At 36.9% G+C, this 15,811-nt stretch overlaps 2 protein-coding genes across 2 annotated transcripts; both read right to left on the bottom strand.

The window, feature by feature from the left end:
* Positions 1-2,915: 2,915 nt before the first annotated feature.
* On the bottom strand, positions 2,916-15,811 carry LOC105398666 (transmembrane protein 245). Its single transcript, XM_048630280.1, has 13 exons — positions 15,280-15,811; positions 14,846-14,992; positions 14,340-14,568; positions 13,640-14,219; positions 13,103-13,274; positions 12,503-12,670; positions 11,557-11,752; positions 11,164-11,348; positions 10,573-10,707; positions 10,069-10,165; positions 5,219-5,390; positions 4,443-4,622; positions 2,916-3,113 (listed from the first exon to the last, which is right to left on the bottom strand). Exons 1-13 carry the CDS (start codon positions 15,640-15,642, stop codon positions 3,095-3,097), a joined length of 2,643 nt encoding a protein of 880 aa, XP_048486237.1. The 5' UTR covers positions 15,643-15,811; the 3' UTR covers positions 2,916-3,094.
* LOC105398663 lies at positions 5,780-7,844 on the bottom strand. The gene is made up of 2 exons (XM_011570823.3): positions 7,482-7,844; positions 5,780-7,255 (listed from the first exon to the last, which is right to left on the bottom strand). The coding sequence occupies exons 1-2, from the start codon at positions 7,632-7,634 to the stop codon at positions 5,783-5,785; spliced, it is 1,626 nt and encodes a 541-aa protein (XP_011569125.3). The 5' UTR covers positions 7,635-7,844; the 3' UTR covers positions 5,780-5,782.

Genomic DNA, 15,811 nt, shown 5'->3' with positions numbered 1-15,811 from the left:
AAACATACATAGAGGCCAATAATAGCGGCTAAGATTAGATTCAAAGCGACATCACTGGTTGGCACTTGGTTAAAATATAAGTACAGCTCACTTAACTCATAATGACTCAATAATGTTTAATTATTAAAATTTGCTCCCTGCAACTATAAAATTGGCAGGACAATATGCGTCAGCCATACCTTAAAATGTGTTAGCGATTGAAATACATTTTTGGACGTTTGGGCATGAACTGATAAAGGAGTGTTTTTAATATAGTAAGTAGTGTTTTGCATACTTAATTATATCTCTCCTGTTTGAGAGATGTTCGTCGTTTTTTTGCAATACTCAAAGTTAAGATAACTTCTATACTCACAGATTTTCATATTTGCTTATACATAAATTATGTATATTTTATGGAACTTATCTTTTAACTATTTCGTAAAATGTGTATAGACCAAAATTTTACATACGTTTTGATTTTAGAATACTTACAATGGTGTTTAATATAGCTAAGCAGTACAGCATACTTATAGGTATAAAACATATTATTATAACGCGTGCGGATAAAGAAAAAATATGAAAATTCTATATTGCTCTAAACATACCCATTTAATATTTTTCAAATTAATTTATTATAGCTATTAATCCGTAGATCTCAAGAACAGTGTTTTAATTCATTTTTGAGATATATAACTTTTAGTCCTTCAAAAAGAGTAAGTAATTATTAAATTTGTTTTAAGTACTTATAGTATGAGACATTATTTTTGAGACCCATTATTTTCTCACTCCCTCACACTTATTTATTAGCCGTAATTTTCATATTATACCTACGGTTTTTTATTCACGCGCGTTATAATATATCCAGTAAGAAGTTACGAATTTACTATATCTGTGACTTTCTTTAAGTAATTTATAAACAGTTAAGAACCTTTGATTAGTTATAGCGTGTGTATTATAAAAAAAACATTATATATACCTACCAGACGTATGGTCTTAAAATAATCTAGCACACAATGTTAAAAAGTCTCACTCAAAAAGCACCATTTCAAAATATCACAAAAGAACACAGATTTAAAACCGATTGATATTAGGGACTCATAGTAAAACTGTTATGTTAAGTTCATTATAAAGCCTAATTAATAGTATATGCATTCTCATGTGTTTGTAAATGTAAAAAAAGAACCAAAACATTAAATACATACAGTGCTCCAAAATTGATAATGCGCATAGAAATCTTTGACAGATCGGTTGTTTTCGATTATGTGACACATGATATTGACTCCTATTTCTTTCGAACAAGGTGCAAAATGCAAGTGTTTTTTTAAGGCTCTTACGATTTAATGATTCGGGTGTGAAGATCTGCATGTGCATTATTAATTTTGGACAAGTGTACATATAGGTATAATGGACAACATTTCATTTTCTTTACCCTATATTTTTATTAGCTATTCGGAAAGATTATAGAAAATTAGTGGACCCGTATTTTTTTATTTTGTATATACATTAATTTTTGCATGTTATTTTTAACTTTAAAGTTTATTATTTTAAAACCGGAAGTGAAGTCACATATTAGGCTCAATTTTTATTTTTGTCTATTGCCTGAGTCTCGAAAAAAAACATAAATGACACTGACAAGTGACATTTAAACTTTGTTTACATGCCAACCAACAAATGGGTCATTTTCAAATGACATTGATATTTCTGGTGATGGAAAGTAGGTACTTATCATGTTAAAAAAATAAGCAGAAGCATTGTTTCAGCTGTGTAGGCGGTGGCATGCTCTGGGACATATTATATAGAGGTCATCTGTTAATAATAAATATAAAAATAGTCAGAAAGTGTCAGAACAGAATTAATGAAAATGACCCAAATAAACAACAACGTCACGATAAAACGTCAAATTCAATCAAAAATGAAAGTGACAGTTACTTTGTTTTTAAATCTATAGGCTTTGATCATCAAAATGCATCGCACCTGATGCATGACGTCATCAGCACTTTTTTACTATTTTATGATTTTCTCGAAAATGATACATCCAAAAAATACAAAAACATTTTTTTTGTGTCCTTTAGAGCTAAATCTCGAAATGGTTTTCGATTTATAGCAGCTTTAGTTTTTTGAAATGTTGTCCATTAGGTAAGAATTTATTTTATTATGTACTTAACCGGATTTTATTAATGTCTTGCTTATCTAGGTATTATACCTACTACTTATGCACTTCAACATCACATAAAGATACTAATAAAACAGATTGCATTTTTAATGCTTGTTTTGTGAAGTACTTTTTGAAATCAAGAGTAACAACAGTTTATATAAAAACTTAACATTGGTGCTTGTTTTTAACTTCTTAATTATTGTATTCTAACTTCTAACTATGGTTCAAATAAATTAATATAACAAACATTATATCTAAGAAAATACAGTTTACTTTGGCATTAGTTAGAGATTAAACATGTAATTTCATTGTAATTTTAGATAATTAAAATACTTATATAATATAATGTGCTTACGGTTGTTATCCCAGAGTAGTCAGACACACAAGCAAGCTATTATGTTGGTCATACAATCAATGAGTCTTTATTTCTAATACATATACTAATATATAAAATATATTAACATAAAAATATGTAAAATTAGTATACTTTCACCTTTCGCTGAGGCCGAGTGATTAAAAGCAGCATGCTTGATACTTATTTTTATTATTTAGCTCATTTTCAATGAACTAAGTAAGTTCAGGTTTTTTATGAATAGAATAGAAATTCAAATGAATCTACAGAGTGTTCCAAAAGTGGTATACTAAACCGAAAGGGGGTGACTCAGGGGGTCGTTCCCATCAACTTTTAAAGTCGTAGAACATAAGCTGTTCCGAATCCATGAGTCACCCCCTTTCGGTTTAGTATCCACTTTTGCAACATTCTGTAAGTATAATAATAACATTCGATTTATACGCCTTTTTGGGGTTGATTCTAAAGGCACACGCGAAACGAGTGATTTTGTAATCTTCACGAGTATCAGACGACCCGTTTCAGTGTTAGTTTGGTTTAAATAACAGGTACATACGTACACAAATACACTTGTATATCTTCGTCACTAAATGTTAGTCCATGCATTCCGATCACAGATAAGCACCGAGCCTGAAAATAATAATGTAATAATTAGAATAAGATAATATATAAATAACACAAGTTTACTTGTAGTTGAAACTTTACACATACTAAGAGTGTAAGCCTACCTATCCACCAGAGCGTAGCGGGCTAGCGGAGCGGTGTGCGTGCCAAAAATTGTCCAATTACATTAGGTACATGATCGGAGTTTTTATCTAATTTCATTGGACAATTATAGTCTCGATCACCGCATTGCTCTGGTGGACAGGGAGCCTAAGCGAGATGCAATAAAAGTTAGCACTGTTTCATACTTCAGCTAAACATAGCCTTTCGTACATAAAATAAGAGTTAATTGTCATGCTTTACTTCAATAAATAAATATGGGGCAAGCTTATAGATTAAGTACGTTTACCTAAGCATATACATAGAATAGCAAAATGCAAATAACAGTATTATAATAAACACCAGAGTGCCAAGTGTAGGTTTTTATTAATCAATCGAGCAGTGAAAATGGACGCAAATTTATATGGCGCGTATCTAGTGCAGTGCATGTCACCGCTAGGTGGCGACTCTCTCGCACCATACAACTTCGCGTTTACTCATTACTCGAACGATGTAAAAACTTGGACTCCGCATGCAGAATGTTAAGGACAGAGTAGACATGCAGCGTTTATAATGCAAGTACTCACCACCACAACCCGCGCCACAAACTACATGATAATTTCATAACAAAATACCTTTGTAAATGGTACTTTTTGAGTGCATGGTTTGTAAAAAGGATTTGAAAATCTAGTAGCAATTACAAATGGGGAATTCGGCAAAAAAAACGAGCAAAAACTTATGAAATCAGTTATAAAAAACACGCTAACTTTTCATAGGTTCTTTGGTAAAGTCACACCTTTATGAACATCCAAATAAAGACCTAAGTACAAAAACCACAGTTTATTGTCAAAAACACATCTTAGAGGTATAATTTATTTACAAAAAAATGCATGAGAACACCATAAAACAGAAATGCCTATTGGCTTAAACTTACATACGTAGCTTATGAATTTGAGTACATTTAACAAAGCATCAAAAGCGTTTGTTTTTAGCCTGTTAGCTTTTACTATTTTAAATAATCCTTGAGATAATATGACCTAGAATGAAACATTACATAGACTTAAGTGTTAATGATTCATCTTAGTAGTTTAAAAACACAAACATTAACTTTACTGAGATTCTTTGACAATAATAACAGAAAAACGGTAAATAAAATATACACAGTGCAATAGACTTTTAAAAATCAATAAGTAATTAAGTAAATCAGTAAATCGACGACAAAAAGAGTCCTATTCTGAAAACAACAATATATTTTACCTGACACGAGAGTGCAACGCAGCTCTTTCTTCCGAGGGCGTGTCTCGAAGGAAGGCCGAGGACAGGTTGAGCACTACCATGAGGCAGCACAGCAGCAGCGGGCCCAGGATCGCCCCCTCCGGGCCCAGGTAGAATATACCGCCGGCTATAGCCAGCCCGGTCACGTATGGGTGACCGCCACTGGAAGGTGACAACATGATCATAAGCGGTGGAATGGATGATACTTCAAGATACGTCCTATTTCATGGGCTTGGAAATATTATGAAGGGGAATTACATTAAGGTTATCAAAATTATGTATCAACTCTCAACTTTGAGTACACTTAGTGGGTGAACACGATTCACTCCACTGACCCGTTTAACCGATTCAGACTGTGTATGTGTATCACGAAGTTCCAATTCTAACCAATGTAAGATAAGGAGTGAAATATTTTTTATCCAAATGTCGATTCGCCTTTGAACCCTGCAGTCACATTTATTTTCTATTTCAATGTTATCAGTGCGCTAAATTTAGACGATGAATTATTAAAAGCAAACTCAAGGTAGTTGTATATTTATTTCAATCAATAGTAACATTTGGAAAAGTAAAAAGATTCGCTGGTTTCCTCGGTCGATCGAGACACCTATTTCAGTAGTCAGAATAAGCCAGTCAGTTTATTTCGTGGTCTCCACTCCTAAATGAAACCATCAGATGGATCCGATCACATCTGGCAGGCTAACTAGACGCAGCTGTAAAGTCTATTTTTACTTAAGATAGTCAAGAATGAAAGTACTCACTCTTTAATCTCCTTATAGACGGCTGCGTCGAGGAAGGCGATGGGCGCGGCCTGCGACACGACCAGCAGCAGGGCTGCCACGGGCCGGCCCTGCAGCCACACGTCCACGCCTGCTGGTAGACCCGCCAGGTACGGGCCCAGAAACGGCGCCGCGCCTAGCACTGCCGCTAGAACTGATGGCGGAGAAGGTGATGGTGTTAGTAGATATGAATCGTAGCGATGACGTCACTTATGATAGTAATTTGGGCTAGAACTGCAACCAGACGTTTACACCTGCCGGTATAGGCTGAGAAACGGACTGTACCTACATTCTTGCGTTCTAATTTTATTTCAAGTCGTTAAAAGGTTTTCAAAATTAAAATACAGGAAGCTGTGATAAAGATACTTCTATACCGTCATACGTGTAGTATATTATACATAGCTCGGAATGATGTTTACGAATAAGTAATGAAATTTGTGCCACGACTCGAGTTGATATCCTTATGCAGTAAACAATAAAATAAGCTTTTAATTAAAAATACATTTTATTAAAACATAATTTTTCAATGAATCATCATCATGCGCCTCAAGTCTTTAACGGCGATTCAGTTTTTGGTGGCCTCAATTGCGCGTAGACATATTTATAGAAATCTAACGCCTTCTGCTTGTCGTAAGCCACGGAGTTTCTGCACTGGCCTCCGACACAGCGATCTTTCGGTGCATCCCCTTTCTCAGGAGTTTTCTGACAGGGCTTCTTCGAGTTGGTACTTCGCAGAGTTTCCTCAAAGTCTTTGGAAGAATCGAATATGATCCTGACCGTCGTTCGATTGCTGATGCTCGCATGGCTGTCTTTCAGCAGTCTGTCCTTGTCTACGGCCGTCATGGCGGCACTGGGGGCGTCTCGAGGAGAATTAGCCTGCTTTATGAGGTAGAAAGTAGCTGTTGCTTCCGTTACGTCCTCGCTTGTTGAAGTTTCTTTATTGGTGGTGCCGTTTTTATCGTAGTACAGGAGACACATGACCTGAGGGTCCAGGTTGAGTTGGCACATCGCGCTCTCCTTTAGTATCTTGACAACTTCCACGGGTAGCAGGCATGGCGCGTGTAGACAAGTGTTGTTGCTCTGTAGGTTCATTACCAAAGAGGTCAGCTCTGAAGGCGATTCTCCGGAGTTTAAGAAAGCAATGTTTGTGCATCTACAGTCGATTCTGTTTTCCCTGAACAAGATCACTGTTCTAGCAGTTTTACAACTGGCGAAGTCGAAAATAAGAGAGTTGGGTTCAACGTTCTCTATGGTATTTCTCATGAAGTTGAAATGTCTTCTGCTGGCTTTGTTGATACCACATTTAACATTGGAGAGCGCACTTGTTTTCAACGTCCGGATGTAATTGTTTGTGATGTCGGAATTGGCAGATTTTATCAATAGGCCGTTAGACTCAATATCACCGAAAACATTTTCAGTTATATGCAGGAAGTCAGAAGTTATGTTGACGGCGTTCGTTTTGAGATCTCCAAATCTGTTAGCCGATATAGTGACCAGCTTAGCGTCCACAGTGATACTTTTGCTCATCAGCTTATCAATTCTGCAGTTGTTCATAGTGAATCTATAGATGCCTTCACCGAGTATAGCCTCTATAGCTTGACTCTGAACCTCGTCAATAGTAACATTAGTGAAGTCAATCAACCGCGCGCCGGTAACGTTATAAATAGCGCCCGTGTTTACAACGCTTATCTTGGCGTTCCTGACGAGTACTTGTCTCACATGCGGCGCTCCCATGCACTTCCTTTCAGAGGTGTTGCTCGGAGACTTGAACAGCCCCTGAGGGAATGCTGCTATCTGTCCTACATTGTCTATGATCACTTCTGGCGGTGTCTGTACGAGGGAAGAACTGGATAAGGTGACGAACTCTAGCTTCTGGCAGTTCTTTATGGAAAAGCGTTGAAGGCGGGAAGTCCTCTGCAGGATGGGACAGTCCACTACTACTTTAAGGTGTTTGCAGTTTTGCACCGTGACGCTGGTTATGTCGTCTGTGTAGAAATCCTTTATGTGGATGATGTGCTCCTGAAAAGATATCATAGTTTTAGAAAATGCGAATACACCACTGTATATTAATAATTATTGCAAGTTCTGGTTAACGATAATGTTTTTTTTATAAACATAAATCTCAAGTGTAAGGTTTTATGTTTATGTTAAAATCTCTACCAGGTGCTCTCTACCTATTTTTAGGTGTTGCATATTGATAACCATAAACTGTTTATTGTTTATACAATTAACGTGTGGTACTTACATCGACAGCGGCTGCACAGGTGTACACAATATCACTGGGCTCATTGCGTAAACAAGTCCATTCCACACTTTGACAGCTTGTAAAGTCTATTCTCAGTCCCGTAGAAAACCTCACCAGCACAAAAACACAAACTAATATATTTCTATAAAACATTATCACTTGTAAATATCATTTTTTTATTGCTAGCACGGTGGCGTTTAATCCGTCGGAGCGGAGATATATTTATGTTGAAAAAAACTCGCGTCGCATGCGCATCATCTCGCGATAAATATTAAACGCCAATCGAAAAACAACGCTGCGGTATCTGCAATAACAAAATTATCTCCAAAAGTATACCTAATTAATTGTAACAGCGAAGTTCGATGACTTATTATAACTAAAAATATTACTTGAGTTAATTAACTATGTGATTTCGTCTGAACATTATGTAATTGCATTATCTGTTATACCTATACCACCAAATTAAATGTGATGTGATATTTTGGATTACATTAAGGAAGCACTTAGATTACGTGAGAAAGTTCATGGATATCGTAGTTTGATCTACATTTTGCCTATACCATAAACGCCTATCGTAATATTTTTAATGAATGCCTGTATTCTGCGAACAGGCAACATGTCTGGCGCATGTGACACCGATTGGAAGTGACATTGTCGGTGTGAATCACGAGTGGGAGCAGTATAGATAGCGCGTCTGGCTGCAGGTGATATTGTGGTATAGGTGTTTATAGCCATAGCCACGGAGGGTATAGGTAGGTATATTATTATCGGGTACACTACAGAATTTCGAATTACTTTTTTACGAATATGAAAATAACGATTTTCATAATTACGAATTTCATAGTTCCGAATAATTCACAATCCCGAATTTTAAGTTTCCGAATAGCGAAAATCACGAATAGTATAATAAACGAAATTTCATACCACAGATTAATTAAAATGACGAAAGTCATATTTCCGAATATTATAATTTCGATGTTTCAAAAGTACGATTTTTTATTATATCGAATTGTTAAAATTACGAATTCCGAATTTTTAATATTCCGAAAATACAAATTCCCGAATGTTTTTAGTGAACAAGAAATAGTCATATATTAGGAATTGTACGAGTATGTTTATTAACAGCATAATCCGTATACAAACAATATTTTTTAAGCTGTATTATATGAAACGCTCCGCTCCGCTTCGCTGCGCTCCGCTTTGTTTTTCGATATCTATGTGCACCTAACACGCTCCTCCTCGCTTTGCTCGTCGTCGCACCTATCTTTAGGTTTGGGTCCTAAGCTTTTTAAGGTTAACCACCGTAAAAATCCGAGCAATTGTATTATATTATATTTATATTATATTGGCTTTGTTCTGTAACTTAACAACAAATACAACAAATATTTTACTGTATAACAAAAATTTTACTCTATATTTGAAACGCTCCGCTCCGCTTCGCTGCGCTCCGCTTTGTTTTTCGATATCTATGTGCACCTAACACGCTCCTCCTCGCTTTGCTCGTCGTCGCACCTATCTTTAGGTTTGGGTCCTAAACTTTTTAAGGTTAACCACCGTAAAAATCCGACCAATTGTATTATATTATATTTATATTATATTGGCTTTGTTCTGTAACTTAGCAACAAATACTACAAATATTTAACTGTATAACAAAAATTTTACTCTATATTTGAAACGCTCCGCTCCGCTTCGCTGCGCTCCGCTTTGTTTTTCGATATCTATGTGCACCTAACACGCTCCTCCTCGCTTTGCTCGTCGTCGCACCTATCTTTTGGTTTTGGTTCTGAAGTTTTAAAGACGTTTATGTATTTTTGTCAAATGTAATCAATTTAGTAAAATTAATAATGAAATTATCTTAATTTAAACTAATAATGTAATAAAAATAGAGTAAGTACTGATATTAATTGGTTAAATTAATAAATAATGTATACTTAGTTATAGAAATGTGTAATCAATTTAGTAAAGTTAATAATTAATAATGCATCATAGTGAATTTAAGATAATTGATAAAATTTTGATATAGAATGTTAAATTATAAAATGTAAAACTATATAAAATTAATAATTAAGTCACTTTAGTTTGGAAATAAATGGCATATTATATGATGAATTTTTGTCAAAATCACGAATTATCATATTTCCGATCGGGATTTTAATTTTTCGTGATTTTAATAAATAGGTATTTTATTTTTCGTATATTAAAGTATTCGTATTTTTTAACGTTCGTATATTTAACAATCGTAATAACAATATTCGTGATTATAATATTCGAAATTATAATTATCGTAATTTTTATAATTCGATATTTTAAAAAATCGGTATTGCAATATTTCGTAAATTACATATTCGGTGTTATCAAATTCGGAAAAAAGTTTTTCGGAATATTTGGGTGTTCCCATTATTATCATCTCAAGTTATAAAGATATAAATTATTCTTCAAATCATGAAAGGCGATGGGAATGAAAGAAGCTGCAGTAGTTAGCACTAGCGAACTAGTATCAAGTAACAGTTTAGATTCATACATATGGCACATACAATAGTTATCATTGACAACTTGTAGAAGGAATCAAAAGGATAATTAGACTCACCTGATGGGAGGTAGACGACTTTGGCACCGAATATGTTGTGGACCAGCCACGTCCATAGGCCATAGAATAGCGCCATTTTGAAAGAAGCACGGAACACCTAATAAAAAATACAAATTAATATTACCTATTTAGAAAGAAAAAGTAGGACGAACAAAGAGCAAAAATGCGTATTTATTATATTCTTACGGGTGGTAGATTTGTAGTGGAGGTTATGATACCGAGATAAAAGATTGAGCTAACTTACAACATTGATTTAACCACTTATACATTTGTGATATGAAGTAGGTATCGTTAGAAGTAGGTAGGTAGTAGAAGAAGTGGTGCATGTTAAATTTTCAATCCGATGAGCTATCAGTCCTAAAAGAGCAGGTGTTCCTCAAGGTAAAACTTTAGCACCGTTCTTATTCTCTGTATATCTTGACGATATACCATTTTAATTCGACAAAATCTTCCACTTTCTAATTCGAGTAAATCGTCCAAATAGCACTATCTCCTGTCACTTACCTGGTTGATAGCGACGGAGAGCGCGATGCCGAGCCGCGGGCCGAAGTTGGGCTGCGCCTGCGTGATCACCTCCACCGGCTTGTACAGCGCGTTGCTGGACGCCAGCAGGTAGAATAGCGTCGTGAAGAATACCACCTGGGGAGTGAAGGTTTATGAGTCCAGTGACTATATTTATAACTAGGTGGTAAATTGTAACGTCGATGAATAAAGACATAAGTAATTTTAAAATTGCCGACGGACTTATGGCATCTTGCTGTATGTCGTTGTAATCGTAGGTCTTTTAAAACTCCTTTCAACTCTCGCTTATGTAACGGCTGCTATTTGTATCATGTATCTTTATTTTAAACCCTTCCTTCATTGGAAGGAGACCCGTGCCCCAGCAGTGGGGACGTAATGGGTCGTGATGATGATCTTTATTTACAGGAGTTATAAGATCGGTTAGTAGAACATTTAGGGTTACTTATAGATTTGATATAGCGTCTAGGTTTGGTTATTTTTTGAGCAATAATAACCTTTAGCAGAACCTATCATAAAACACATCATGACAAAAAAAGTCAGAAGAAAAGACCAAAACAAACGTTCCCCACTCACCAAGTTAATAAGGAAGTTGATGATAGCCCCGCCGCCGCACAGCAGCAGCGAGGTGAAGGCGCCCACAGACCCCGCCAGCAGCGACACGTTGCTCGCGAGCGGCGCCCACACGCTGCCCGCGATGGCTGTCAGGGTGCCCACGTTGTTCTGGACCCACGAGATTAGGCCGCTGAAGTCTAGTAAACCTGGGAGGGAAATATAGATATCAGGGCTTTGAAGATGGGGTTTTAAATGTCAAAATAATGATCAGCCCACACTTCCAGTATTTGCTTCTACGCGCGCCATCTTGTTGGGGTCACTATTTTAAAGCATCCTTGGATGGTTGCACACCGATATGTCTTACCTATACTGCTAGAAAACCAGTTGCATTTCAGACAGCAGTAATAAACTCACCAGGTGTAAGAGACACGTGGCTGACGAACTCGTCCCAGGAGTCGCTGACGGCGCCGCTGTCGACCTGCGGGCCCGCGCCGGCGGCCGCGAAGTGCCCCGACACCCAGCTCTGGTACACGCGGTCCCACACCTCCAGCACTTGCTGTTCTACTCGCGCTATCTTGTCGGGGTCACCTTCTTTCAGCATGCTTTTCACCTGTTGGGTTGGGTTCAGTTAGGGGGGTTTTTGAGGTAAAGGGTATTCTGTAAGTGTGGTTTTACAGTTATACTACACTGACCGTAAGTGTTGAGAATAATTATTAGTATGTAACGACAAAGATGAGTTATCAGAGCCTTAGGAAAGATAGTGAAAGGGTAAAAGTTATTATGTATCTAAGATAAGAAGGAATTGTCTATCACATTATTCGAGAATGAATTACGAGTATCTTTATCGCATCATTGCAGGAAATTACCCGTGAAAGTCTATTGTGTCTGGCGCGATATCGCGAAGACTGTAGGCAAAAGGTTAAGGTGACGTTAATTAGAACAAATTGATAGTGCATGTAGTTCTAATCGAGAATAGGTAATGAATAGCGAGGTGCTAATTACGATAATGAGCATGTAGATCAACTTTTACAAATAAGTAATTTATTTTTACATAAGACTTACATAGCTGTCTATCTAAAGTACGGCGGTATCCAAAATTAGAGCATACAAAAACACAAATGTTAAGAAAATAGGTTAAATACATAGGTAGTTACACTAGCAGTATATACATTTTTTAACATGTTAGTTGTATAAGCTGCTGGTGTTCCAGATTAAATAAATAAATAAATAGTTAGAACGAGTTATTTCAGAAAATTCAAAATATGATATATAAAGATTATTTGGTCAGTTCAGAAAGACCTTTTGGCCCTTAGTAGTAATTTTATTTCATTAAATATTGTATCACGTTTGAATAACTTACGCCTTTAGAAATGCCCTCTCTTCCATACGTGTAAGCGTTATCAATGAGCGAGTCGAGCTTGTCCTCCCAGCCGTCGGGCAGGTACTGATGCAGCTCGCTGTTCTGGACGAAGGTACTGTTGAGCAGCGAGCCGCTCATCTGCACCACCACTATCGCTTCTGAGTATATCTGTGTAATAATAATATCATAAGAAAACGTGTAGTCTTTTAACACATATTTATATAAATAAATAGACCAGGTACAGTATACAGGTAATCGAGAGCTAGCAGCGGACTATTATGGTCTGACGATGCTTGCAGCGTACTGCATAGATTATGTAGGTGGTGATTGAAAGTACCATTTCGACCGAGACACTTTTTGCAGTCTGAAGAAGCTGCGAAGTTTTAACAAAGTGCATTCGGGACGCTATAATTGCCACCTTAACGATGGCAAAAATCATGGTACGAATACGTATTGTACTGTTATAATGAGCTGCTACACATATCACACACAACACGTCCCCGGATTTATAACAGATGTAGCTGGTCCCTTCATCATCGCTATTTTAAAAACTCCGCCTGTATACTTTTAGGCGCAGGCCACCGTACAACCTGTACATACCTGTATACAAATGAAGACAGTCCCGACGGCCAGGAACAGGATGAGGCCGACGATGACGATGCAGCTGGACACGGTGTCCACGCAGTCGAACGCCACGTCCGTGAAGCGCCGGTTGCACAGCGCCGCCATCTTGGACATGCCGCGCACGTGCGCCGGCAAGATGGCCGACTTCCTGCGGAAATGTATACGTATAGAGTAGGTACTAAAGCTACTCTATGCTTTTGTATTGGTTTATTGGTCTCTTTTATTGTACTGTTCATCGTTTAATATGAAATTTTAAGCGCAGTTTACACTGGAAATAATGAAAATAGTAGTCTTCTAAGACTGAAAAGTTCATATCATGTGAAAAATTTGCAGAATTATGCTTGGCTTGGCACATCGGTTTACACCCTTGTACAAGTCGACTGGTGCAATTTTTATTGCAATATTATATAGAAACTTTGGTGCCTATTACAGCAAAAAATATTATTGCTGTGTAATAAAATAGTAACTAACTATTATGTATAAGAACATAAATAAGATTGAAGAATAACTCACCTGTCCTCAATCCAATCCTTCACTTTAGCCATAATGCAATTATATTGATTCTCACAAAACAGCCACACGCCAAAGAAGTCAAGCAAGCGCTTCATTACGTGAATTCCTAAGAAGAACAGCAGAACCGGCAGCAGCCAGATGTGTTTCCAGACCAGCATACAGAAGCAGCCAAAGAATAGCAGCTTGAAATATAGCGCAGTTTCATCATCTGTGTCGAAGTGATTTCTCATGTAGTTCTCATCCAAAGATCTTTGCCTGAAAGAGGCCAATAGTCGACTTTCGTAAGGAGTTTTGTGTTTAATATTCGATAGGGGAAGCGTGGACATTGTGCGAGTTTTGAAGAGCATTTTGGCGTGTCTCGGAGAACTGTGAGGTGGGTCGGTTCCCGTCCAACTTCCCCTTTTGGGAATAGTGTCTGGGGTCACTGGAGAGACATCTTTTTCAGACGGTGAGTCTTGGTCAACGCTATTCTGTTGATCCTGATCACTGGACTTTTCACTGGGAGATTCTGTCTCTTTCTCTTTGCAGTCTATGTTTAGGAGTGTGTTGTTGAAGGCTGTCAGCATGGATGCCTCTGGATCTGAAAAAAGTTTATTCATAGTTGTAGAGATAGATGGTAGGTAATTATAGATAACTAAGCTTAATTAAGTAGATTCAATGAAATGCAAATTGTTATGTTGATTATGAAATTTAAACGAACCTTTCATAAGCAGGGTTTTATGCACATCCAAGACCTCTATAGCAAAGCCAGTGACACCAACAATTTGCAGGAGAACAAACATGTAGACTTGGAAGGAGCCGGTGAGCCCAGCGAAGAAACCGGTGATCACCAACCACAGCAGCAGAGCTGTCTTCCTGAAGACTCCAGCTCTGTCGGGGGTCCATAGTGTTGACACACTTATAAAGTATGCTAGAGCTACTGTTAATGTCTGGAACAAAATAAAAGTTAGATTGTTAGTTAATATGCTTTTATAGATGGACTATGTATAGGATGACTATACCTTCGAGATTTTGTTAGCTGTTTGGTCTTCAAAGAGCCCTGACTTACCAGGATACCATGACCATGTCATCAATGGGTTCCAAGCAGTTAGTGTTAAAAAAAAAAAAACTTAACTTACTTAACCCTTGTCAATGTTGCCTTGTATCACTGACAAAATTACCTACACAAAATTTACGAGTATGCATTCAATCTTTTATAATACTCACAATATAGGAACTGCTGAAGTTGATGAGCAAGGTGGTGGAGTAGCCAATGAAGCTCGTGAACTGCCAGAACATGCAGGCGAAGCTCCGCGGCACGGCATTGTACAGCCATGGTGCTACGAATATCGCTGACAAAAGACTCAGTACTGCCTGAAAAAATAACTCAACTTATAAGATACATAAATAAGATTGGATGGAAAAGGAAGAGCTTGGAATGTGTTATAAAAACATTACAAGAAGAAAGAGTTGTTTTTTAATTTATTTTATTTTTTGCTGGCATAATTTTCATAGCATAAACTTAATCTACATCTTTTAGATACTTTACTCTGCTTATGACAGTAAATTTTACCTTCTACCAGATCTAGCTAGGTAATCTTAGCAATAGGGTGTGGTTCTGGTATTATTTTAATTTAATATATATGTATCTGCAACTTTACCTTATAATGTTCCTTGAACTGTTCTCCAACTGTATCTGATGCAAAGTTAATAACATTCACGGGAATTGTCATCAAACCAAATACTACAGATGTGTTGCTTCTGTCCAGCCCCTCAAACCATGACTTTAGTTTCTTAGACAATTTATATTTAAATGGATGAAGTATTGACCCAACAAGCAGAGCCCAAAATAAGGGTTTGAAAAATGGTTCTAATATCAGGAATAGTACATAAACTGCCACACAGCAGATCGTTAATATGAAAAGGGCAAAAGCATTATAAAATCCATGTTTCATAGGCTTTTCGTTTCCTTCTGATAGGCCACCTATGATGTTGAATATGTTCTCAAAAGGTGATTGTTGCATTTTGGGTTTAATGGGATTTGATCACTGCACTTGTATGTTCTTTATTCCTTATCTACATTTGAATAAATTAAATTTTATAATAGGAAGGCACAGCACAACACTCATGATATCATTATTTATTTTGAGACTACTGTAACTTCACTGTCAGTGTCAGTCTGCCAGCTGTTCA

Source organism: Plutella xylostella, chromosome 25 (genome assembly GCF_932276165.1).
Source record: "Plutella xylostella chromosome 25, ilPluXylo3.1, whole genome shotgun sequence".
Taxonomy (NCBI): domain Eukaryota; kingdom Metazoa; phylum Arthropoda; class Insecta; order Lepidoptera; family Plutellidae; genus Plutella; species Plutella xylostella.
This window is presented reverse-complemented; position numbering and strand designations above follow the sequence as displayed.